Source organism: Salmo salar, chromosome 20, assembly GCF_965601325.2.
Source record: "Salmo salar chromosome 20, fSalSal1, whole genome shotgun sequence".
NCBI lineage: Eukaryota > Metazoa > Chordata > Actinopteri > Salmoniformes > Salmonidae > Salmo > Salmo salar.
The window spans coordinates 79275063-79299805 of NC_138310.1; the positions used below are offsets into that span (position 1 = coordinate 79275063).

General features: G+C 40.9%; 1 protein-coding gene across 1 annotated transcript; it reads left to right on the forward strand.

The window, feature by feature from the left end:
- The first annotated feature begins 11195 nt into the window (after positions 1-11195).
- Positions 11196-12140, forward strand: LOC106592055 (olfactory receptor 2AT4). The gene has a single exon (XM_014183356.3). The coding sequence runs from the start codon at positions 11196-11198 to the stop codon at positions 12138-12140; it is 945 nt and encodes a 314-aa protein (XP_014038831.1).
- Positions 12141-24743: the final 12603 nt, after the last annotated feature.

The window sequence follows — 24743 nt, forward strand, 5'->3', positions numbered from 1 at the left end:
AGACCAGCCACCATCTGAAGAAACTGTGGATTTGCACAATCAAAGAATTTCTGCACAAACTGTCAGAAACCGTCTCAGGAAAGCTCATCTGCAAGCTCGTTGTCCTCACCAGCGTCTTGACCTGACTGCAGTTCGGCATCGTAACTGACTTCAGTGGGCAAATGCTCACTTTCAATGGTCACTGGCACGCTGGAGAAGTGTGCTTTTCATGGATGAATCTCAGTTTCAGCAGATGCAGATGGCAGACAGCATGTGTGGCGTCATGTGAGTGAGTGGTTTGCTAATGACAACATTGTGAACAGAGTGTCCCATGATGGTTGTGCGGTGATGGTATGGGCAGGCATAAGCTACAGACAACAAACACAATTGCATTTTATCAACAGCAATTTGAATGCACAGAGATACCGTGAAGAGATCCTGAGGCACATTGTCGTGCCATTCATCCGCCGCCATCACTTCATGTTTCAGTTTGATAATGCACGGCCCCATGTAGCAAGGATCTGTGCACAATTCCTGGAAGCTGAAAATGTCCCAGTTCTTCCATGGCCTCCATACTCACATGTTCTCACTCGTTCAGCATGTTTGGGATGATCCGGACCTATGTGCACGACAGCATGTCCCTAGCAACTTCACACAGCCATTGAAGAGGAGTAGGACAACATTCCACTGGCTTCAATCAACAGCCTGATCAACTCCATGCAATGTGTTGCGCAGCATGAGGCAAATGGTGGTCCCACCAGTTACTGACTGGGTTTCCAATCAACGCCCATTCCTTTTTTTTAAGGTATCTGTGACAAACAGATGCATATCTTTCTTCCTAGTCATGTGAAATCCATAGTTTAGGGCCTAATGCTTTTATTTCAATTGATTAATTTCCTTATATGAACTGTAACTCAGTAAAAACCTTGACATTTTTACATATGTTTGTTCAGTGTAGAAGGCGGAGACAGTGCAGGTGAATCAAATCTGGGACCGAGAGACTGACAGATTCTGCCTGATGTATGAAAGTCAACGACCATTTGTTTCTTTTTGTTTGTGAGTTCATGGCCTTTCTCTATGGTGATGGATGACAAATTTATTTTACATGCGTGTTACCTCATTTTTATACCCCAGTGAAACAGGAATCCATGAAATGCCAAAATACAGTTACTTAAATGAGATTAACAGGAGAACAGTAGAAGGTTAATGCAAATAACATTTTGCTAACATTTTTGTTAGATTATGTTCATAAGAATTCTGACACCTATCTTTTAGATTATTTGTATTACTTATGAAAGAAAATATTTTTCTCTGAGCAATTGTTTTAGTATAAAAAATGTAATAAAAAAATGTGCATACAGAATAGCTCAGTATTTCTATGATTTATATTATAGTATTTTTTGCTCATCTATATCAAGGGTGCCGCTAATTTGGGTTGTGACTGAATAAAGCACAGGGGGGAGGGATGTCCTCAGGGGACAAGGTCCTATCTTGAGATCTGTGCATGGAATTCACCATTGTCATCAATGCAAGATTTATGAGAGAGATTGGGTTGTCTCATTAGGGATTTGGAGCTCTATGATTACAGTTCACTCATGAAAGGATGCAGGGCCCAATTCAACCAATTACAGATATGGAAAGAACATAAAAACCTTTGAGACAATCAGTATGCATGCATGTTCTAGTGTGCAGTTTCTACATCTGCTTTTGGAAACCAATCAGTATGTAGCTGTCTAATGAGAATCATGACGTGGGATTCCTCAAGTCACTGAGAGAAGGTGGTTCAGAAAGGGGATAAATTCAGAGACATCCAATGCCAGTCTGGTCAGAGTGTCATCTACCAGCTGTGTGTGAAACCTGGCGCACAAGTCTGACCTGGTAAGTAATGAACTTAACAATCCATTAACTAAACTTGACCTTGTAACCAAAAGTATGTTTTCTAGATGATTCTCATTATATATTTTCTGTTACAATCAATGCACCAGATTGACAATGCAGACTGTTTTAATGCAGTTATTTTCACAGATATTCCATCATGTAGCAGTAAATACAAACTGAACCGTATCAGTGACCACAGAGTTATTCTGTCCTGATAGTGGTACATGGCTGCTATATTCAAGCAAGTGCTGGGAGTTGGTGATGTTGGCCTACATTGAAAAATATCTGGCACATTCTCAATTAGAGATCCTGCAAATCACTGTAGATCAATTTAAAATCTTTTGCCTCTTTTTCTTCGTAAATTAATTTACAGAAACATGGAACCAAACAACAGAACAACATATACGGTAACAGAATTCTTCATCACAGGATTGGATGAAGTACAACACCCAAAGCTGGTGGGAGCAGCCATTTTGTTCGTCCTCTTTCTCATTCTGATCGGAAGCATCACCAACATTTGTGTCATAGCATTCAACAAGCCTCTACATACCCCCATGTACTTTTTTATTTGCACACTGGCAATGATAGACGTAGTCTACACCAGCAGCATTAGTGTTACAATGCTTAACGTTCTCCTTGGTGAGGAGAGAAGAGTCCCCTATGCACCCTGCATGATACAGTGCTTCCTATTTCATTTAGGAAGCGCTATGGAACCCTTCACTATTGCCCTGATGGCTTATGATCGCCTTATTGCAATTTCATATCCTCTTCGATATCAGACTATCTTAACTAATACAAATGTATGTTTACTTATAACATCCACTTGGGCAGTAGGCTGCATATTTTCTATTTTGTGGATTGGCTTGGTGAACAATCTGCCCTTTTGTGGCTCAAATAAACTCCCATACAGCTTTTGTGAATATGCAGCCTTAGTAAGAGCAGCATGTGTGAATCCTACATTTTATTTCAATGTAGCTTCTACTGTGGGGACTACCATATTATGGGTTAATTTAGCCTTGATAATCTTCTCATACATGAAGATAGTTTATGAAGTGATGCAAATGTCTTCATCCAAAGACAGGAGGAAAACATTTAACACCTGTGTCTCCCACATGATAGTGGTGGCTTGCTTTTTTATCCCCAAGGTGTTGTTAATATTGGTCACCAGGGTTGGTTTGGTTCTCACGCTCTCTCACAGAAATGGCCTAATCATTGGCTCTACTCTGGGCCCCTCTCTTGTGAACCCACTTGTGTATTGTCTCAAAACCAAGGAGATTCGAGGGCGCCTGAAAAATATTTTCAAGAGATCTGAAATTAATCCAAATATGTAACGGTTAGGGTTACCAAAGCCATTTCTTTTTTCTTGCTTGTTCCAAGCAAAAGTGGTTGAGTCAATATTGTTTCCATGTTATATCACCATCAATGTAATCATGTTAAATCAATGTTGAGCTTTGATTGAATTTGCGAAAAAGCCATCAGTTGTATTTATCTCATTTTAAACTGTCAGGTTTCAACTGTGAATCAACAATAGAGTGTCAAGATTTGGTTGATTTAGATCACAGGTGTCAAACTCATTCCATGGAAGGCAATGTGTCTGCAGGTTTTCAGTCCTGCCTTTTACTGATCACTGAAGGTCACAGGTTAGTTAGGAACTCCCATCACCTGATTCTCTAGGTCTTAATTGGTCACAGGTTAGTTAGGAACTCCCATCACCTGATTCTCTAGGTCTTAATTGGTCACTGGTTAGTAAGGAACTCCCATCACCTGATACTCTAGGTCATAATTGGTCACTGGTTAGTTAGGAACTCCCCTCACCTGATTCTCTAGGTCTTAATTGGTCACTGGTTAGTAAGGAACTCCCATCACCTGATTCTGTAGGTCTTAATTGCACACAAATTGTAAGGAAATAACAAAAATCAGTAGACGCTGAGCCCTCCAAAGAATGAGTTTAACACGCCTGATTTAGATTAGTTTGATGTCTTTTGACAACTTAATTAAATGTCAGTCAAAATTGATTTGATTTGACATTTTAGCCCATGCGAACTGTATTAAATGTTATCTACTGTTAAATGCAATTTTATTGAAATGTCAAGTGTTAGCGTAAAGCATATGTAGTAATGTACCACAATTAGATAATTGCAGTATTATCTAAAAAATATGATCTGATCTAGACCCTTGACTACATTATTGTTGCAGTTCTTAAGATTGCGAGCACCAAAGGCAGCCTCAAAACCCTTTCTATCTGCAGTGGCCAGCTGATCATCATTGCCCTCTATATTCTACCTAGAATTTGTCCAGTAAAATTGGCATTAGATTCAGCACTGATTTACATATCGTTATTATCATGTTGTATAGCCTGCTCCCTTCTATGATCACTCTACTGATATTCTGTTTTAAGTCAAAAGATATAAAACAGACCTTGATAAAAAGATTCAAAAGATGAACTGGTCGACAGAAACAGAGTCTCTGCTGTATCTTAATGATTTAGCTCTGTAACTACAAATAGTTTCATCCAATACATTATGTTGCACAGATGCTTAATGACTGAGTATTGTTTATAAAAAATGTATCAAAACAAAAATGTATTTAGCATCCATTTTTATCGAATGTATTGTTATTTAGCATTGAATTGCTTAGTAAATGTTTAATTTGAAAGTGCATTTTCAGACTCATAAATTAATTATATATACCCTTAAAATTCAAATCTGGACCTTTTATTCTTCCCCTCTAAAAAAGGACTGATTTAAACCTGGGATATTTATGATCAGTTGCACCATCGAGAGCATCCTGACTTGTTGCATCACTGCCTGGTATGGCTACTGCTCGGCCTCTGACAGCAAGGCATGACAGAGGGTAGTATGGAGGCCCAGTACATCACTGGGGCCAAGCTTCCTGCCATCCAGGACCTCTATACCAGGCGGTGTCAGAGGAAGGCCCTAAAAATTGTCAAAGACTTCAGCCACCCTAGTCAAAGACTGTTCACTCTAATACCGCATGGCAGGCTGTACCGGAGTGCCAAGTCTAGGTGCAAGAGGCTTCTAAACAGCTTCTACCCCCAAGCCATAAGACTCCTGAACATCTAGTCAAATGGCTTCCCAGACTATTTGCTGTGTCCCCCCCTCCCTCTCACCCCCTCGTTACACCACTGCAACTCTCTGTTGTCATCTATGCATAGTCACTTTAATCACTCTACCTACATGTACATACTACTTCAACTAACCGATGCCCCTGTACATTGACTCTGTATCGGTACCCCCCTGTATTCAGTCTCGTTATTGTTATTTTACTGCTGCTCTTTAATTACTTGTTACTTTTATCATTTATTCTTATCTGTAGTTTTTTTTAAACTGTATTGTTGGTTAGGGGCTCGTAATTAAGCATTTCACTGTAAGGTCTACACCTGTTTTAGTCGGCTAATGTGACTAATAACATTTGATTTGATTTGGTTTGATCAGGTAGAACAGTGTCGTGTCTTTGGGGTACCATTAAACTGAAGACATGTTTATCAATTAACTCCCTGTAATTATTATCACGCGATTAAACTGATTAATCGTTTAATTGTAATTAACTAGGAGATCGGGGCACCAAGGAGAATATTCAGATTACAAAGCTATAATTTTCCTAATATAACTTTCCTGTATTATAATATTATATTCTATTATAGTATAGGCCGATTATCTTCTGGTTTAAATGGTGTATTTTACCTCGAGTCCAGTCTCATTCCAAATGTCGTAAATTGTTGTATCTGCACGAACCCAGTCTTTACTAAAATCATCCATACATCAATTGTCTTAAAATCATTTATTTACTACACTAAGTAATTAACAGAAAACATACAAACAGTAATTATCGTCACAAAGGATTGGTATAGTAATGTGCCCTAATGGCTAACAGGCATGGCTGGTCTGTTAGACAATGGGTCATAAACGGTCAGCTGAGAAGGTACACAGAGTTCATTAATATTAACAATTGACAATTGAAGGCTCGCTCATTCGGGAACAATTGCAATCAATATATATTTACGCTCATGTGTCGTCGTGATCCTTGTTCGAGCGTCGTTCTGATGGAGAGTTCTCTCTCTCTCTCTCTCGGTTAGAATGGATCTTTCAAAGCGACATTCATTAATGTTGTTATAGAATGGATGTTTCGTTGGTCTTCGCGTTCAATGATATAATTTACTTAGCTGCAGGCTAATAATTAACCTCTATGGGCTAGGTGGGACGCTTGCGTCCCACCTACGTAACAGCCACTGCCAGCCTGTGGCGCGATTTTCAAAACCTTAAAAATCCTATTACTTCTATTTCTCAAACATATGACTATTTTACAGCCATTTAAAGACAAGACTCTCGTTAATCTAACCACACTGTCCGATTTCAAAAAGGCTTTACAACGAAAGCAAAACATTAGATTATGTCAGCAGAGTACCAAGCCAGAAATAATCAGACACCCATTTTTCAAGCCAGCATATAATGTCACCAAAACCCAGAAGACAGCTAAATGCAGCACTCACCTTTGATGATCTTCATCAGATGACAACCCTAGGACATTATGTTATACAATACAGGCATGTTTTGTTCAATCAAGTTCATATTTATATCAAAAACCAGCTTTTTACATTAGCATGTGACGTTCAGAACTAGCATACCCCCCGCAAACTTCCGGGGAATTCGCTAACATTTTACTAAATTACTCACGATAAACGTTCACAAAAAGCATAACAATTATTTTAAGAATTATAGATACAGACCTCCTCTATGCACTCGATATGTCCGATTTTAAAATAGCTTTTTGGTGAAAGCACATTTTGCAATATTCTAAGTACATAGCCCAGGCATCACGGGCTCGCTATTTAGACACCCGGCAAGTTTAGCACTCACCATAATCATATTTACTATTATAAAAGTTTGATTACCTTTTGTTGTCTTCGTCAGAATGCACACCCAGGACTGCTACTTCAATAACAAATGTTGGTTTGGTCCAAAATAATCCATCGTTATATCCGAATAGCGGCGTTTTGTTCGTGCGTTCCAGACACTATCCGAAATGGTAAAGAAGTGTCGCGCGCATGGCGCAATTCGTGACAATAAAATTCTAAATATTCCATTACCGTACTTCGAAGCATGTCAACCGCTGTTTAAAATCAATTTTTACGCCATTTTTCTCGTAGAAAAGCGATAATATTCCGACAGGGAATCTCCTTTTCGGCAAACAGAGGAAAAAATCACAAAGGCGGGGGCGGTCGGGTCATGCGCATAAGCCCAGAGTCCCTTGATCGGCCACTTGAGAAAGGCGATAATGTGTTTCAGCCTGGGGCTGGAATGACGACATTCTGTTTTTTCCCGGGCTCTGAGCGCCTATGGACGACGTGGGAAGTGTCACGTTAGAGCAGAGATCCTTAGTAAAAGATAGAGATGGAAAAGAAGTTCAAGAAATGGTCAGACAGGCCACTTCCTGTAAAGGAATCTCTCAGGTTTTGACCTGCCATTTGAGTTCTGTTATACTCACAGACACCATTCAAACAGTTTTAGAAACTTTAGGGTGTTTTCTATCCATATGTAATAAGTATATGCATATTCTAGTTACTGGGTAGGAGTGGTAACCAGATTAAATCGGGTATGTTTTTTATCCAGCCGTGTCAATACTGCCCCCTAGCCCTAACAGGTTAACGCCTTTACCTTCTACTCCGAACAAAAATATAAACGCAACATGTAAAATGTTGTTCCCATGTTTAATGAGCTGAAATTAAACATCCCAGAAATGTTTCATATACGCCAAAAAACATGTTTCTCTCCAATTTTGTGCACGAATTGGTTTACATCCCTGTTAGGGAGCATTTCTCTTTTGCCAAGATAATCCATCCACCTGACAAGTGTGGCATATCAAGAAGCTGATTAAACAGCATGATCATTACACAGGGGCACCTTGTCCTGGGGATGATAAAAGGCCACTCTAAAATTGGCAGTTTTATCACGCAATTCAATGCCACAGATGTCTCAAGTTTTGAGGGAGTGTGCAATTGGCATGCTGACTGCAGGAATGTCCACCAGAGCTGTTGCCAGATAATTACATGTACATTTCTTTATTGTAAGCAACATCCAGTGTCGTTTTAGAGAATTTGTTTTAGAGTACATCCAACCGGCCTCACAATCACAGACCACGTGTAACCTCGCCAGGCCAGGACCTCCACATCCGGCTTCTTCACCTGCAGATCATCTGAGACCAGCCACCATCTGAAGAAACTGTGGATTTGCACAATCAAAGAATTTCTGCACAAACTGTCAGAAACCGTCTCAGGAAAGCTCATCTGCAAGCTTGTAGTCCTCACCCGCGTCTTGACCTGACTGCAGTTCGGCATCGTAACCGACTTCAGTGGGCAAATGCTCACTTTCAATGGTCACTGGCACGCTGGAGAAGTGTGCTTTTCATGGATGAATCTCAGTTTCAACTGCATCATGTGAGTGAGTGGTTTGCTAATGACAACATTGTGAACAGAGTGCCCCATGGTGGCTGTGCGGTTATGGTATGGGCAGGCATAAGCTACAGACAACAAACACAATTGCATTTTATCAACAGCAATTTGAATGCACAGAGATACCGTGAAGAGATCATGAGGCACATTGTCGTGCCATTCATCCGCCGCCATCACTTCATGTTTCAGTTTGATAATGCACGGCCCCATGTAGCAAGGATCTGTGCACAATTCCTGGAAGCTGAAAATGTCCCAGTTCTTCCATGGCCTCCATACTCACATGTTCTCACTCGTTCAGCATGTTTGTGATGATCTGAACCAACGTGCATGACAACGTGTCCCTAGCAACTTCACACAGCCATTGAAGAGGAGTAGGACAACATTCCACTGGCTTCAATCAACAGCCTGATCAACTCCATGCAATGTGTCGCGCTGCGTGAGGCAAATGGTGGTCCCACCAGTTACTGACTTGTTTTCCAATCCATGCCCTACCTTTTTTTTAAGGTATCTGTGACTAACAGATGCATATCTTTCTTCCTAGTCATGTGAAATCCATAGTTTAGGGCCTAATGCATTTATTTCAATTGACTGATTTCCTTATATTGTTGGATATGTTGCATATTTTTGTTCAGTGTAGAAGGCGGAGACAGTACAGGTGCATCAAATCTGGGACCGAGAGACTGATAAACAGATTCTATCTCAATGCCATCAAAATGTTAAACAGTCATTTTAGCCGGCCTCCGCCCAGTACCCTTCCTTGAACCTTAGACACTGTCACTAGCCGGCTACTGCCAGGTACTCTACCCTGCACCTTAGAGACTGCTGCCCTATGTACATAGTCATGGAACACTGGTCTCTTGATAATGTTTACATTACATTCTACCCTTTTTATATGAACAGTGCCTTTGTAACAAAATGTGGAAAAAGTCAAGGGGTCTGAATAATTTCCGAAGGCACTGTACTTTGGGGTGGCAGGTAGCCTAGTTGTTAGAGCGTTGGGCCAATAACCAAAAGGTTGCTATATCGAATCCCCGAGCTGACAAGGTAAATATCTGTCATTCTGTTCCTGAACAATGCACTGTTCCTAGGCCGTCATTGTAAATAAGAATTTGTTCTTAACTGACTTGCCAGGTTAAATAAAAATATACTGTATTCTAGTCATGGCTAATCCTATATAACTACTGCTGTAAACACATTTTCTATTCACATACTGTCTATACACACCGTTCACATAAATATATATTCATATTCCGGACTCTCGTCTGGAAGCTAATTTCCTGCAATTCTATCCATTTTGTCATGGGGTTTTGTACTGTGAATTTAAATCAATTATTCTCAAGATAGCTCATTTTAATATTTCTACTGCTGTACATAGCATTTTAGTTACAGTGTTTATACCGATGTGTACGCAACCAATAAACTTGTATTTGATTTTATTTAACACTCCCTGTAGTTATTAGCCCCCTGCTTTTAATTCCTTGGGAGAGTAAATGAAAGCACACGTCATGAAGCAGGGTGAGAAACAGAACTGGGCTCAGATTCTACCTCATGTCTATTTTCTGTAGTGTAAAAAGACAACAACCTCAAAGGAAAGTGTAATATGTCAAATGTAGTCTAAAGTTATGGTAAAACCACTATGTTAGACAACAAGCTATGAGACATTCAGCAGACAAAGTTAAATTAAAGGCAAAGAGGTCATCGCCATCTTGATGGTCTCCCATAGCAGCTAGCTAGATTTACAAGCCAGATTAACATATTAAGAGGGCCAACTACCTATCTTTTTTTGTTTATAAGTTTAATGAAATAAAAACATGTGTCTTTGAATACTTTGTGTTTTGTGTAGATATTTTGCATCATTACATCATGATTTAAATAAATAAACGACAAAGAACAAGAGAAAACACTCATAAACCCTGTGAGGATAATTTACTTAGGGAGTAAGGTCAGGTGTATAATTATGTCACATGGGTATCAACAGTTATTATAAATTGGACACGGCTAGTGTCCGTGTCAGACATCAGATTTGGTAAGCCCTGATTTACTTCTATGCAGATCTGGAGTTACATGGCATGTCTTAATAGCTCATGTTATGCATCTTCTTGATGTGTTTTCTGAATATATTTTGAATCTGAATGTGACGGAATACGTTCTCTAATCTTTAGATGACAACATTGGATAACTTTAGTGCATGATACAAGACTCCATTGAAAGGCTTATTGTGAGGTGCAGCTTTTGTATTGACATGCCACACTATGGGGCGAAAAAAGATTGTTCTCAGTGCGATTGCTGAATAACAGTCATTCATATTTTTTTTTATTATTCATTAAATGTCTTTATATCTTGACATTAATATGTAGTGGGACATATAATGTGATCAATAATTTGGTATCATGTGTAATATCAATAAGATAATGTGATGTTAAAACATACCGGTACATTAGAAGAGATATGTACATTAACCTATATGATACATATTGCATTGATGTCCTACTACTTTCCCATGTAAAACGTTTAGTCTCAACAAGAGAAATGTATGAAAATGTATGAACTTCTTATAATACAACCAATTGTTTTACTTAGTTTTTATCTAGTACAGTTAACCCAACTTGATTTCCTGAGTTGATATACTGTGTTTTAAAAATGCAAGGCAGCAGAGTAACTTAAGTTAAGTAAAATCAAATTGAGATGACAAAACTGGGTAGAATAAAATGTGTTACAACTTCATACAACATAACATTTTAAGTAATCAGCTTAACTTATATGTTTCACGGTGAAACAGATAACATATTAATTAGGATTTAAACAAAGTATCCAATCATTATTTGAATCCATTTCTTTCACAGGTTGCTGTCTCTACTAGACCATCATCATGTCTGAGGGGAATCACAGCCTTGTGACAGAGTTTGTCATCGTTGGTTTCCCTGGACTTCAGCCAGAGTTCTACGGTCTTGCCTCAGCTGTATTATTGATTGTTTATTGTTGCACTTTAATAGGAAATGTTGCTGTTCTAATCTTGTTTGCAACTCATAACATTCTCCATAAACCAATGTATATTATCATTTTGAATCTGGTTGTGTCTGACGTGCTATTCAGCACCACCACTTTACCAAAGATTATTGCCAGATATTGGTTTCAGGCTGGGGCAATTTCTTTCTTCGGTTGTTTTTTGCAAATGTACTTAGTTCACTATTTTGGATCCGTAACTAGCTTTCTCCTATTGATAATGGCTTTAGACAGATATGTAGCAATCTGTTTCCCACTCAGATACCCAATGATTATCAAAAACTCAACTATTCATATACTCAATGCCACTGCATGGATTGTTGCAAAAGCCTGCCCATTGATGATGGTAATTAGGGCCTATCCTCTTCCTTACTGTGACTCAAACACAATCTTGCAGTGCTTCTGTGATCATATTTCTATAACAAAGCTTGCATGCACTGATAGGGCCCCTTATAGTTTTCCTGCTTTTGTTACAGCAATGGTGATATTACTGGGACCTCTAGTCTTTATTATATTCTCATATTGCTCTATTATTGTGGCAGTTCTTGAGATTGCGAGCCCCCAAGGCCGCCTCAAAACCCTTTCTACCTGCAGTGGTCAGCTGATCATCATTACCCTGTATTATCTCCCCAGGTGTTTTATTTATCTGTCCAGTAATATCGGCATTATATTCAGCACTGATTTACGTATTGTTATTATCATGTTGTATAGCCTTCTCCCTCCTATGATCAATCCGCTGATATACTGTTTTAAGACAAAAGATATAAAACAGACCTTGATGAAAAGATTCAAGAAATCAACTGCTCCATAAAAGGAGAATGTCTTTGCTGTAAACCAATGCATAAAATTATTTTTTAATCAGAGTTTGAGTTCTGTTATTATGTTTAGAAATACTTGTCACTACAAGAATACCAATTGAGTACCATATCCTAAACTGACATCCAAAATTGACATATAAAGGGAAAGGGAAAGGGGGATACCTAGTCAGTTGTACAACTGAATGCCTTCAACTGAAATGTGTCTTCCGCATTTAACCCAACCCCTCTGAATCAGAGAGGTGCGGAGGGCTGCCTATATAAGGCCCTGCCTCTGCGTAGCAGTAGATAATGCCTTGTTAGATTGGCACAGATAGAGCATTTAGTGTTTATTGTTGGACAAAGAGTAGTATGTATTTAGTTATTTCAAATCTAGTTGTTTCTGATATTCTCTTTAGTAGAACCACATTACTCAAGATTATTGCCAGTTATAGTCAATGATTACATTTGCTTTGAATCAGTTTATTTTCTTAAGTTCAGAAGTTCCTACAAAAATATCAACTGATTACCAAATCCTACCTTGAAATCGAAAACTTACATTCAGTACCAGTATACACACCCCTTTACTTTTTCCACACTTTGTCGTGTTACAACCATGAATTTAAAAAATGATTAAATATTTTTATTTTTGGGGGGGTCCCGGCCTACACCATACCCCATAATGTCAAAGTGGATGTCATTTTCTATAGTAGAGTAGGTCAGGGCGTGACAGGTGTTTGGGGTTTTTCTATGTTTTCTATTTCTATGTTTAAGTTCTAGTTTTTCTATTTCTATGTTGGGGTTGTTTGGGTTGATCTCCAATTGGAGGCAGCTGATCCCCGTTGCCTCTGATTGGAGATCATATTTAAGTAGGGGTTTTTCTTCCTGGGTTTTTGTGGGTAGTTGTTTTCTGTTTAGTGTATGTCACCTGACGGAACTGTTGGTGGTCGTTTTGTTGTTTTTGTTAAGTGTTTCATAAATAAAAGTAAATATGAGCACTCTACACGCTGCGCCTTGGTCCCCTTTAGATGACCCATGTTACAGAGAGACAGAATAACAACAAAAAAATCCAGAAAAACGCATGTCAAAAATGTTATAAATTGATTTGCATTTTAATGAGGGAAATAAGTATTTGACCCCCTCTCAATCAGAAAGATTTCTGGCTCCCAGGTGTCTTTTATATAGGTAACAAACTGTGATTAGGAGCACACTCTTAAAGGGAGTGCTCCTAATCTCAGTTTGTTACCTGTATAAAAGACACCTGTTCACAGAAGCAATCAATCAATCAGATTCCAAACTCTCCACCATGGCCAAGACCAAAGAGCTCTCCAAGGATGTCAGGGACAAGATGGTAGCCCTACACAAGGCTGGAATGGGCTACAAGACCATCGCCAAGCAGCTTGGTGAGAAGGTGACAACAGTTGGTGTGATTATTCGCAAATGGAAGAAACACAAAAGAACTGTCAATCTCCCTCGGCCTGGGGCTCTGTGCAAGATCTCACCTCGTGGAGTTGCAATGATCATGAGAACGGTGAGGAATCAGCCAAGAACTACACGGGAGGATCTTGTCAATGATCTCAAGGCAGCTGGGACCATAGTCACCAAGAAAACAATTGGTAACACACTACGCCGTGAAGGACTGAAATCCTGCAGTGCCCGCAAGGTCCCCCTGCTCAAGAAAGCACATATACATGCACGTCTGAAGTTTGCCAATGAACATCTGAATGATTCAGAGGACAACTGGGTGAAAGTGTTGTGGTCAGATGAGACCAAAATTGAGCTCTTTGGCATCAACACAACTCGCCGTGTTTAGAGTAGGAGGAATGCTGCCTATGACCCCAAGAACACCATCCCCACCGTCAAACATGGAGGTGGAAACATTATGCTTTGGGGGTGTTTTTCTGCTAAGGGGACAGGACAATTTCACCGCTTCAAAGGGGCGATGGACGGGGCCATGTACCGTAAAATCTTGGGTGAGGACCTCCTTCCCTCAGCCAGGGCATTGAAAATGGGTCGTGGATGGGTATTCCAGTATGACAATGACCCAAAACACACTGCCAAGGCAACAAAGGAGTGGCTCAAGAAGAAGCACATTAAGGTCCTGGAGTGGCCTAGCCAGTCTCCAGACCTTAATCCCATAGAAAATCTGTGGAGGGAGCTGAAGGTTCGAGTTGCCAAACGTCAGCCTCGAAACATTAATGACTTGGAGAAGATCTGCAAAGAGGAGTGGGACAAAATCCCTCCTGAGATGTGTGCAAACCTGGTGGCCAACTACAAGAAACGTCTGACCTCTGTGGTTGCCAACAAGGGTTTTGCCACCAAGTACTAAGTAATGTTTTGCAGACGGGTCAAATACTTATTTCCCTCATTAAAATGCAAATCAATTTATAACATTTTTGACATGCGTTTTTCCGGATTTTTTAGTTTTTATTCTGTCTCTCACTCTTCAAATAAACCTACTATTAAAATTATAGACTGATCATTTCTTTGTCAGTGGGCAAACGTACAAAATCAGCAGGGGATCAAATACTTTTTTCCCTCACTGTACAATTAAAGCTCAAATGTCTTGAGTCAATAAGTATTCAAACCCTTTGTTATGTCAAGGCTAAAATAAGTTCAGGAGTAAACATGTGCTTAACGAGTCACTTAATAAGTCACATGGACTCACTCTGTGTGCAATAATAGTGTTGAGCATGATTTTTGAATGACTACCTCATCTCTGTACCCCACACATACAATTATCTGTAAGGTCCCTCTGTCAAACACAGATTCAACCAGAAAGTCCAGGGAGGTTTTCCAATGTGTCACAAAGAAGGGCAGCTATTGGTAGATCGGTAAAAAAAATCTGACATTAAATATCCATTTGAGCATGGTGAAGTTATTCATTACTCTTTGGATGGTGTATCAATACACCCAGTCACTACAAAGATACAGGCAACCTTCATAACTCAGTTGCCCGGAGAGGAAGGAAATTGCTCAGGGATTTCACCATGAGTCCAATGGTGACTAAAACAGTTACAGGGTTTAGTGTCTGTGATAGGAGAAAACTGAGGATCGATCAACAACATTGTAGTTTCTCCACAATACTAACCTAATTGACAGAGTGTCACGTCCTGACCAGTATTTAGGTATTATTTGTATTATATTTGGTCAGGGCTTGGCAGAGGTATGTTTGTTTTGTATGGTGGTTTTTGTTGTGTGTGGTTTAGAGGGGTGTGTTATTTATGTGTTCCTGGGTTTGGGGTGTATGTTTCTGAATTAGTATGTTCTAGGTTAGTTTTTCTGTGTGTAGGTTTGGGTGCTGGACTCTCAATTGGAGGCAGGTGTTTCTAGTTGCCTCTGATTGGGAGTCCTATAAGTAGGTGTGTGTTTGGTTTGTCATTTGTGGGTAGTTATCTTTTGCATTGCTGTCTGTTCAGCCTGTGAAACTGTCATCCGTCGTGTTTTTTTTTTTTTTTTGTGTACATCATATTTAAATAAAATGATGTGGAGCACGCAACCCTCTGCGTATTGGTCTGACAGTGATTTCGAGATATCTTCAGATGAAGGTGAAGATTGTGAAAAGAAGGAAGCATGTACATAATATAAATATTCCAAATCATGCATGCTGTTTGAAACAAGGCACTAAAGTAATACTGCAAAAAATGTGGCAAAGCAATTAACCTTTTGTCCTGAATACAAAGTGTTATGTTTGGGGCAAATCCACTTAGTACTACCCTCCATATTTTCAAGCATAATGGTGGCTGCATCATGTTATGGGTATGCTTGTTATAGTTAAGGACTGTAGAGCTTTTCAGGATAAAAGAAACGTAATGGAACTAAGCACAGGGAAAATCCTAGAGGAAAACTTGGTTCAGTATGCTTTCCACCAGACACTGGGAGATTAATTCACCATTCAGCAGGACAATAACCTAAAATACCACGGCAAATTTACACTGGAGTTGCTTACCAAGAAAACTGAGAATGTTCCTGAATGGCCGAGTTACAGTTTTGTCTTAAAACTTATTGAAAATCTATGGCAAGACCTGAAAATGGTTCTCTCGCACTAGCTAGGTTTCCATCCAATTGGATGGAAACGATATGCACATTTTCCCACCAGAGATGTTTCCATCAAATTGACTTGTTGGCGATAAAAGCCTGTGCATGATGGCATTGTGCACATACAATACCTTTTGCTGTTAAATATTTTTTGGAATGGAGAATCAAGCTCCTCGTCTTGCACTTTCACCTCCCTGTGAAGTTCATCATTTATTTAATCTGTAGCCTAATAAACTGCATGCTTTTGTAACAGGGTTGGTTATGTTTCCACTTGCCTCTAAAGAAAGGTGTATTTAATGTTCAAGCATTTTTATTGGTTGGTTCAACTCTGACAATAAGGCGTGTTGTGATTGGCCCCGCTTGCAGATAGGGGGAGATCGCCAAGGTCAGGTCTTCCCAGTATGAAAATGTGATGCAAGGGGTAGGTCACATTCTGAATACTGTTTTCTATTTTCTATTTTCCAATGTGTACATGTTTGCTGTACATTACTGATTTATACATATGTGGGTATATGGTACCTGTTAGGGATTGAGGGGCTTTCTGGGATGTGCTTTGGCATATGATTGCTGTAAATAAGTGTGTTAGTGTCACGCCCTGACCTGAGAGAGACGTTTTGTTTCTCTATTTTGGTTAGGTCAGGGTGTGACTTGGGTGGGCATTCGAGATTTGTAGTTCTTTGTTCTATTCTATGTTTTCTATTTCTATGTTATGTTCTAGTTTTTGTATTTCTATGTTGGGTCTTGTTTGGGATGAGCTCCAATTAGAGCAGCTGGTCCTCGTTGTCTCTAATTGGAGATCATACTTAAGTAGGGGTTTTTCCCACCTGGGTTTGTGGGAGATTATCTTTGAGTCAGTGTATGTTTCACCTCTGCGTCACGGTTTGTTGTTTTTGTTATTCAGTTTATTTATATGTATTGCATAGTTTCACAGTGTAAATAAAATGTGGAACGACACACACGCTGCACTTTGGTCCGCTTCTCCTTTCGACAACCGTGACAGTTAGCTAGCATACACCGACGTAATGGTCACATAAACCCACTGCTAACACAGTTGTCTTCATGCTACAGATTTTGCCATCGACAGTCATCAATACCGTTAAGCCCTGCACAACTAACGTGCTGTTTCCTATTTAACATCAGCATCAGAAATAAATGATGCTCAACTGGGACCACTGGCTGATGTGATTTATTGGACAAAACACAACACAAGGAGAGTACGATTTACATCTGTTACACTTTCCCGACTAGTCGCAGTGTGAGGTCCACACAACAAGTCATCACGTGACTCCAAGTTTACTTCGATATGATGGTTATTATAACAATATTTGCGCATAAAAGCGTTTCCACAGACATTTCTCGCATAATTAATTTTACTGACTCAAAAAAATCCCACAAAAAAATCCCACTCGTCTAGAGTACTTCGTTTTGTTGCATTTTGGAAAGTTTACCGAAAATGATTCCAGGCCTGTCATGTGTCATTATATTTTATTTATCCGACATGTACTTTACTTGCATGAGAAGGTTGGATGGAAACATGGTTTCTGATCAACAATCAATTTGACAGAGCATGAAGAATTTTGAAAAGAACAATGGGAAAATGTTGCACAATCCAGGTGTGGAAAGCTCTTAGAGGTTTACCCACAAGACTCACAGCTGTAATCGCTGCCAAAGGTGCTTCTACAAAGTATTGACTCAGAGGTATGAATGCTAATGTAAATTAGATATATTTCTTTATGTCAAGGGTGTGTATGGAAGGTGAAGTCAGGTGCAGGAGAGCAGAGTGTAGTGAACAGGCGCACTTTAATTCCGTTCCATAAAATACAGCACATAAAAATAATAACGTGCCAAAAACACGGAACATGGCAATAGTAAAGCGCCCGACAATAATCCACATCACAAACAAACAATTACACACAAAGACATGGAGGGGAACAGAGGACTATGGGAGCAGCCACCTGGCCAAAACTCAGGTTAAATCTCCGGTAGTAATTGGCAAACCCTAAAAATCGCTGCACCTCCTTTACCGTGGTGGGAGTCGGCCAATTACACATGGCTGCAATGCGGTCACTCTCCATCTCCACCCCTGATGTGGAAATGCGATACCCTAGGAAGGAGACAACCTGCTGAAAGAACAGGCATTTCTTTGCCTTGACGTACAGGTCATGCTCCAACAGTCGTCTAAGTACCTTGCATACCAAGGACACATGCTCAGCGCGTGTAGTATATCAGAATGTCATCGATATACACCACTACACCCTGCCTGTGCAGGTCCCTGAAAATCTTGTCTACAAAGGATTGGAAAACTGATGGAGCATTCATCAACCCGTACGGCATGACTAAGTACTCATAATGCCCTGTGGTGGTACTGAACGCTGTCTTCCACTCGTCTCCCTCCCGGATACGCACCAGGTTATACGCACTCCTGAGATCCAGTTTCGTGAAGAAGCGCACCCCATGCATTGATTCAATCGCCGAGGCGATAAGAGGTAGCAGGTAACTGTACCTCACTGTGATTTGATTTAGACCTCTATAATCAATGCACGAGTGTAGACCTCCATCCTTCTTCACAAAAAAGAAACTCGAGGAGGCGGGTGAACTGGATGACCGAATGTACTCCTGACGCAGGGATTCAGAGACATATGTCTCCATAGCCACCGTCTCCGCTTGCGACAGGGGACACACGTGACTCCTGGGAAGCGCAGCGTCTAACAGGAGATTTATCGCACAACCCCCAGTCGATGAGGTGGTAATTGAGTCCGGTGCCCAACTCCATGGTTACCGGAGTGGGGGTGCTGGAAGATAGCACCGACAGAGCCCCCTCTGGACTTCCACCGGTGACCAGCAGGTTATCCAACCGGATGGACAAATCCACCAGTTGGTCGAAGGAGATGGTGGCATCCCTGCAGTCCAGCTCACGTCGGACGTCCTCGCGTAGGCTGCACCGATAGTGGTCGATGAGGGCTCTGTTGTTCCAGCCTGCTCCGGCGGCCAAGGTTCGGAATTCCAGTGCGAATTCCATGGCGCTCCTCGTCCCCTGCCTCAAATGAAAGAGCCGTTCCCCCGCCACTCTACCTTCGGGTGGATAGTCAAAGACGGCCCGGAAGTGACGGGTGAACTCCCCGAAGTGGTCCAACGCCGCGTCTTCTTCTCCCCACACGGCATTTGCCCACACCAGAGCGCCCGACAATAATCCACATCACAAACAAACAATTATACACAAAGACATGGAGGGGAACAGAGGACTATATACATGCAGTAATTATGGAATGAAAACCAGGTGTGTAATGGAACAAGACAAAACCAATGGAATATGAGAAATGGAGCGGCGATGGCTAGAAAGCCGGTGATGTCGATCGCCACCCGAACAAGGAGAGGAGCCGACTTCAGTGGAAGTCGTGACACTTTATTCCATTTTCAATAAATTTGCAAATATATATTAAAAAGCTTTGTCATTATGGGGTGTTGTGTGTAGATGGCTGAGAACCCCCCCCAATATTTAATCAATTTTGAATTCAGGATGTAACACAAATAAATGTGGAATAAGTCAAGAGGTATGAATACTTTCTGAAGGCACTGGACAAGGCCCTGATTCTGTGTAACCTGCTCATGTGGGAATCTTGTAGTTATAGAGCTATAGAGAAGCTTGGCAGGAAACTTGGCCGCAGTGATGTACTGGGCCATTCTCACTACCCTCTGTAGTACGTTGCGGTCAGAGGCCGAGCAGTTGCCATACCAGGCAGTGATGCAACCAGTCAGGATGCTCTCGATGGTGCAGCTGTAGAACCTTTTGAGGATCTGAGGACCCATGCCAAATATTTTCAGTCTCTTGAGGGGGAAAAGGTTTTGTTGTGCCCTTTTTACAGCTGTCTTGGTGTGCTTGGACCATGTTAGTTTGTTGGTAATGTGTACACCAAGGAACTTGAAGCTCTCAACCTGCTCCACTGCACCCCCGTCGATGAGAATGGGATATGCTCGGTCCTCTTTTTCCTGTAGTCCACAATCATCTCCTTTGTCTTGATCACGTTGAGGGAGAGATTGTTGTCCTGGCACCACACGGCCAGGTCTCTGACCTCCTCCCTATAGGCTGTCTCGTCGTTGTCGGTGATCAGGCCTACCACTGTTGTGTCATCTGCAAATTTAATGATGGTGTTGGAGTCATGCCTGGCTGTGCCGTCATGGGTGAACAGGGAGTACAGGAGGGGACTGAGCACGCACCCCTGAGGGGCCCCCGTGTTGAGGATCAGTGTGGTGGATGTGTTGTTACCTACCCTTACCAACTGGAGGTGGCCCATCAGGAAGTCCAGGATCCAGTTGCAGAGGGAGGTGTTTAGTCCCAGGGTCCTTAGCTTATTGATGAACTTTGAGGGCACTATGGTGTTGAACGCTGAGCTGTAGTCAATGAATAGCATTCTCAGATAGGTGTTGCTTTTGTGTATTTGGGAAAGGGCAGTGTGGAGTGCAATGGAGATTGCATCATCTGTGGATCTGTTGGGGCGGTATGCACATTGGAGTGGGTCTAGGGTTTCTGGGATGATGGTGTTGATGTGAGCCATGACCAGCCTTTCAAGACACTTCATGGCTACAGACGTCAGTGCTACGGGTCGGTAGTCATTTAGGCAGGTTACCTTAGTGTTCTTGGGCACAGGGACTGTGGTGGTCTGCTGGAAACATGTTGGTATTACAGACTCGGACAGGGAGAGGTTGAAAATATCAGTGAAGACACTTGCCAGTTGGTCAGCGCATGCTCACAGTACGTCCTGGTAATCCATCTGGCCCTGCGGCCTTGTGAATGTTGACCTGTTTAAAGGTCTTTCTCCGCAGCCGATGTGAGTGCGTTATGACACAGTCTTCTGGAACAGCTGGTGCTCTCATGCATGTTTCAGCCTCGAAGCGAGCATAGAAGTAGTTTAGCTTTTCTGGTAGGCTTGTGTCACTGGGCAGCTCTCGGCTGTGCTTCCCTTTGTCGTCTGTAATGGTTTGCAAGCCCTGCCACACCCAACGAGCATCATAGCCTGTGTAGTGCGATTCAATCTTAGTCCTGTATTGACGCTTTGCCTGTTAATGGTTCATTGGAGGGCATAGCGGGATTTCTTATAAGCTTCCGGTTTAGAGTCCCACTCCTTGAAAGCGGCAGCTCTAGCATTTAGCTCAGTGTGGATGCTGCCTGTAGTACATGGCTTCTGGTTGGGGTATGTACGTATGGTCACTGTGGGGACGATGTCATCGATGCACTTATTGATGAAGCCAATGACTGATGTGGTGTATTCCTCAATGCCATCGGAGGAATCCCGGAACATATTCCAGTCTGCGTTAGCAAAACAGTCCTGTAGCTTAGCATCTGCTTCATCTGACAACTTTTTTATTGATCTAGTCACTGGTGCTTCCTGCTTTATTTTTTGCATGTAAGCAGGAATCAAGAGGATATAATTGTGGTCAGATTTTCCAAATGGAGGGCGAGGGAGAGCTTTGTATGCGTCTCTGTGTGTGGAGTATAGGTGGTCCAGAGTTCTTTTTCCTCTGGTTGCACATTTAACATGCTGATAGAAATTTGGTGAAACGGATTTAAGTTTCCCTGCTTTAAAACCTGTTGGGGCTAGGGGGCAGTATTGAGAATTTTGAAAAAAATATGTGCCCATTTTTAACTGCCTCCTACAACAACTCAGAAGCTAGGATATGCATATTATTAACAGATTTGGATAGAAAACACTCTGAATTTTCTAAAACTGTTTGAATGGTGTCTGTAAGTATAACAGAACTCATATGGCAGTCAAAACCCTGAGACAATTTCTAACAGGAAGTGGGTATCTGATGTGTTGAATTACATTTAAGCCTATGCCATTGAAACACACAGGGACTTATTAATCATTGAGCACTTCCTACGCCATCCACTTGATGTCACCAGTCTTTACAAAGTGGTTTGAGTCTTCTACTGTGAAAACTGACCGAACAAGAGACTTGGAACTTTGGTCATAAGCGGATGGCCGATACTACTCTGGCGCGCGAGTGCATGTTTGGGTACTCTCGTTCCAATACATTTTAAAAGAGAATGCAATCGTCCGCCTTGAATATTATTGAAGTTCTGATTGAAAAAGGCCCTAATGATTTATGCTATACAACGTTTGACATGTTTGAACGAACGTAAATATTTTTTTTTCCTCTTTGGTGAAGACAAGTCCGGCGGGCGTCGTTCATGCTTTTGAGTAGCCTACAGGACGCGCTAACACGACGGAGCTTTTTGGACATAAATTATGAGCTTTTTCGAACAAAACTATATTTGTTATGGACCTGGGATGCCTGGAAGTGCCTTCTGATGGCGATAATCAAAGGTAAGGGAATATTTACATAGTATTTTTGATTTTAGATCTCTCCAACATGGCGCCTAGTCTGTATCGCCAAGCCTATTTTTCTGAGCGCAGTACTCAGATTATTGCAAAGTGTGATTTCCCAGTAAAGTTATTTTTAAATCTGGCAATGCGGTTGCATTCACGAGATGTTAATCTATAATTCTTTGAATGACAATATAATATTTTACCAATGTTTTCGAAAGTAATTATTTAATTTGTTGTGCTGATTGACTGGCGGTATTGGAGGGAAAATATTTCCTCAACATCAACGCCATAGTAAAAGGCTGTTTTTGGATATAAATATGAACTTGATAGAACAAAAAATGCATGTATTGTCTAACATAATGTCCTAGGAGTGTCATCTGATGAAGATTGTCAAAGGTTAATGCATAATTTTAGCTGGTTTTCTGCTTTTGGTGACGCCTGTCTTTGCATTGACAAAACATTACACCCAGCTATTTTCAATGTATTGTCCTAACAATCTAACTTTATGCTTTCGCCGTAAAGCCTTTTTGAAATCGGACAATGTGATTAGATTAAGGAGATGTTTATCTTTCAAAGGGTGTAAGATAGTTCTATGTTTGAGAAATTTGAATTATGACATTTAATTGTTTTCAAATTTGGCGCCCTTGATATTTCACCTGCTGTTGATAGGGTGTACCAGGGGTGGGACGCTTCCCACCTAGCCCATAGAAGTTAAAGTCCCTGGCTACTAGGAGCACCACCGCTGGGTGAACTTTTTCTTGTTTGCTTATGGCGGAATACAGTTCAATGCTGTCTTAGTGCCAGCCTCTGACTGTGGTGGTATGTAAACAACTACAAAGAATACAGATGAAAACTCTCTCGGTAGGTAGTGTGGTCTACAGCTTATCATGAGAAACTCTACCTCAGGCGAGCAATAGCTCGAGACTTCCTTAGATATCGTGCACCAACTGTTGTTTACAGAAATACATAGACCGCCGTCCCTTGTCTTACAAGACGCCGCTGTTCTATCCTGCCGGTACATCGTATAACCAGCCAGCTGTATGTTGATGTTGTCGTCGTTCAGCCATGACTCCGTGAAGCATAAGATTTTACAGTTTTTAATGTCCCATTGGTAGTTTAATCTTCCGCGTAACTCAGCGATTTTATTGTCCAAAGATTGCATGTTTGCTAGCAGAATGGAAGAAAGTACGGGTTTATTCGATCGCCTGCAAATTCTCAGAAGGCAGCTGGACCTTCGGCCCCTCTTTCTCCGCCTCCTCTTCACGCAGATCACGGGGATCGGAGCCTGTTCCCGAGGAGGCAGCATATCCTTCGCTTCGGGCTCGTCAGAGTCGTGAAAGGAAAAAGAGGATGTACTGTTTTATATATTTATATATTTTGCCTTGAAACAGATTGATCATGGGAAGAAGCAGGCTATACAACATGAAAACAACAATATGTAAATCAGTGCTGAATCTAATGCCGATATTACTGGACAGATAAATAACTTCTATGGGCTAGGTGGGACGCAACAAAATGTCATAATTCAACTTTCTCAAACATACAACTATTTTACACCATTTTAAAGATAAACTTCTCGTTAATCTAACCACATTGTCCGATTTCAAAAAGGCTTTACAGCGAAAGCAAAACATTAGATTATGTTAGGAGAGTACATAGACAAAAATAATCACAGCCATTTTCCAAGCAAGGACATGTGTCAATAAAACCCAAAACACAGCTAAATGAAGCACTAACCTTTGACGATCTTCATCAGATGACACTCTTAGGACATTAAGTTACACAATACATGTATGTTTTGTTCGATAAAGTTCATATTTATATCCAAAAACAGCATTTTACATTGGCGCATGATGATCAGAAAATGTATTCCCACCAAAACGTCCGGTGAATGTGCACATCAATTAAAAAAAATACTCATCATAAACGTTGACAAAATATATAACAACTATTTTAAGAATTATAGATAAGACTACCCCTGGATGCAACCGCTGTGTCAGATTTTAAAATAGCTTTACGGAGAAAGCACATTTTTCAATATTCTGAGTACATTACGACTGGGTCGGTTCACGGTGAGCTATTCAGACACCCGCCAAGTTCGGGGAAAGCTAAACTCAGAATTTGTATTAGAAATATGCTCTTACCTTTGCTGATCTTCGTCAGAATGCACTCCCAGGACTGCTACTTCCACAAGAAATGTTGTTTTTGTTCAAAATAATCCATATTTATGTACAAATACCTCCGTTTTGTTCA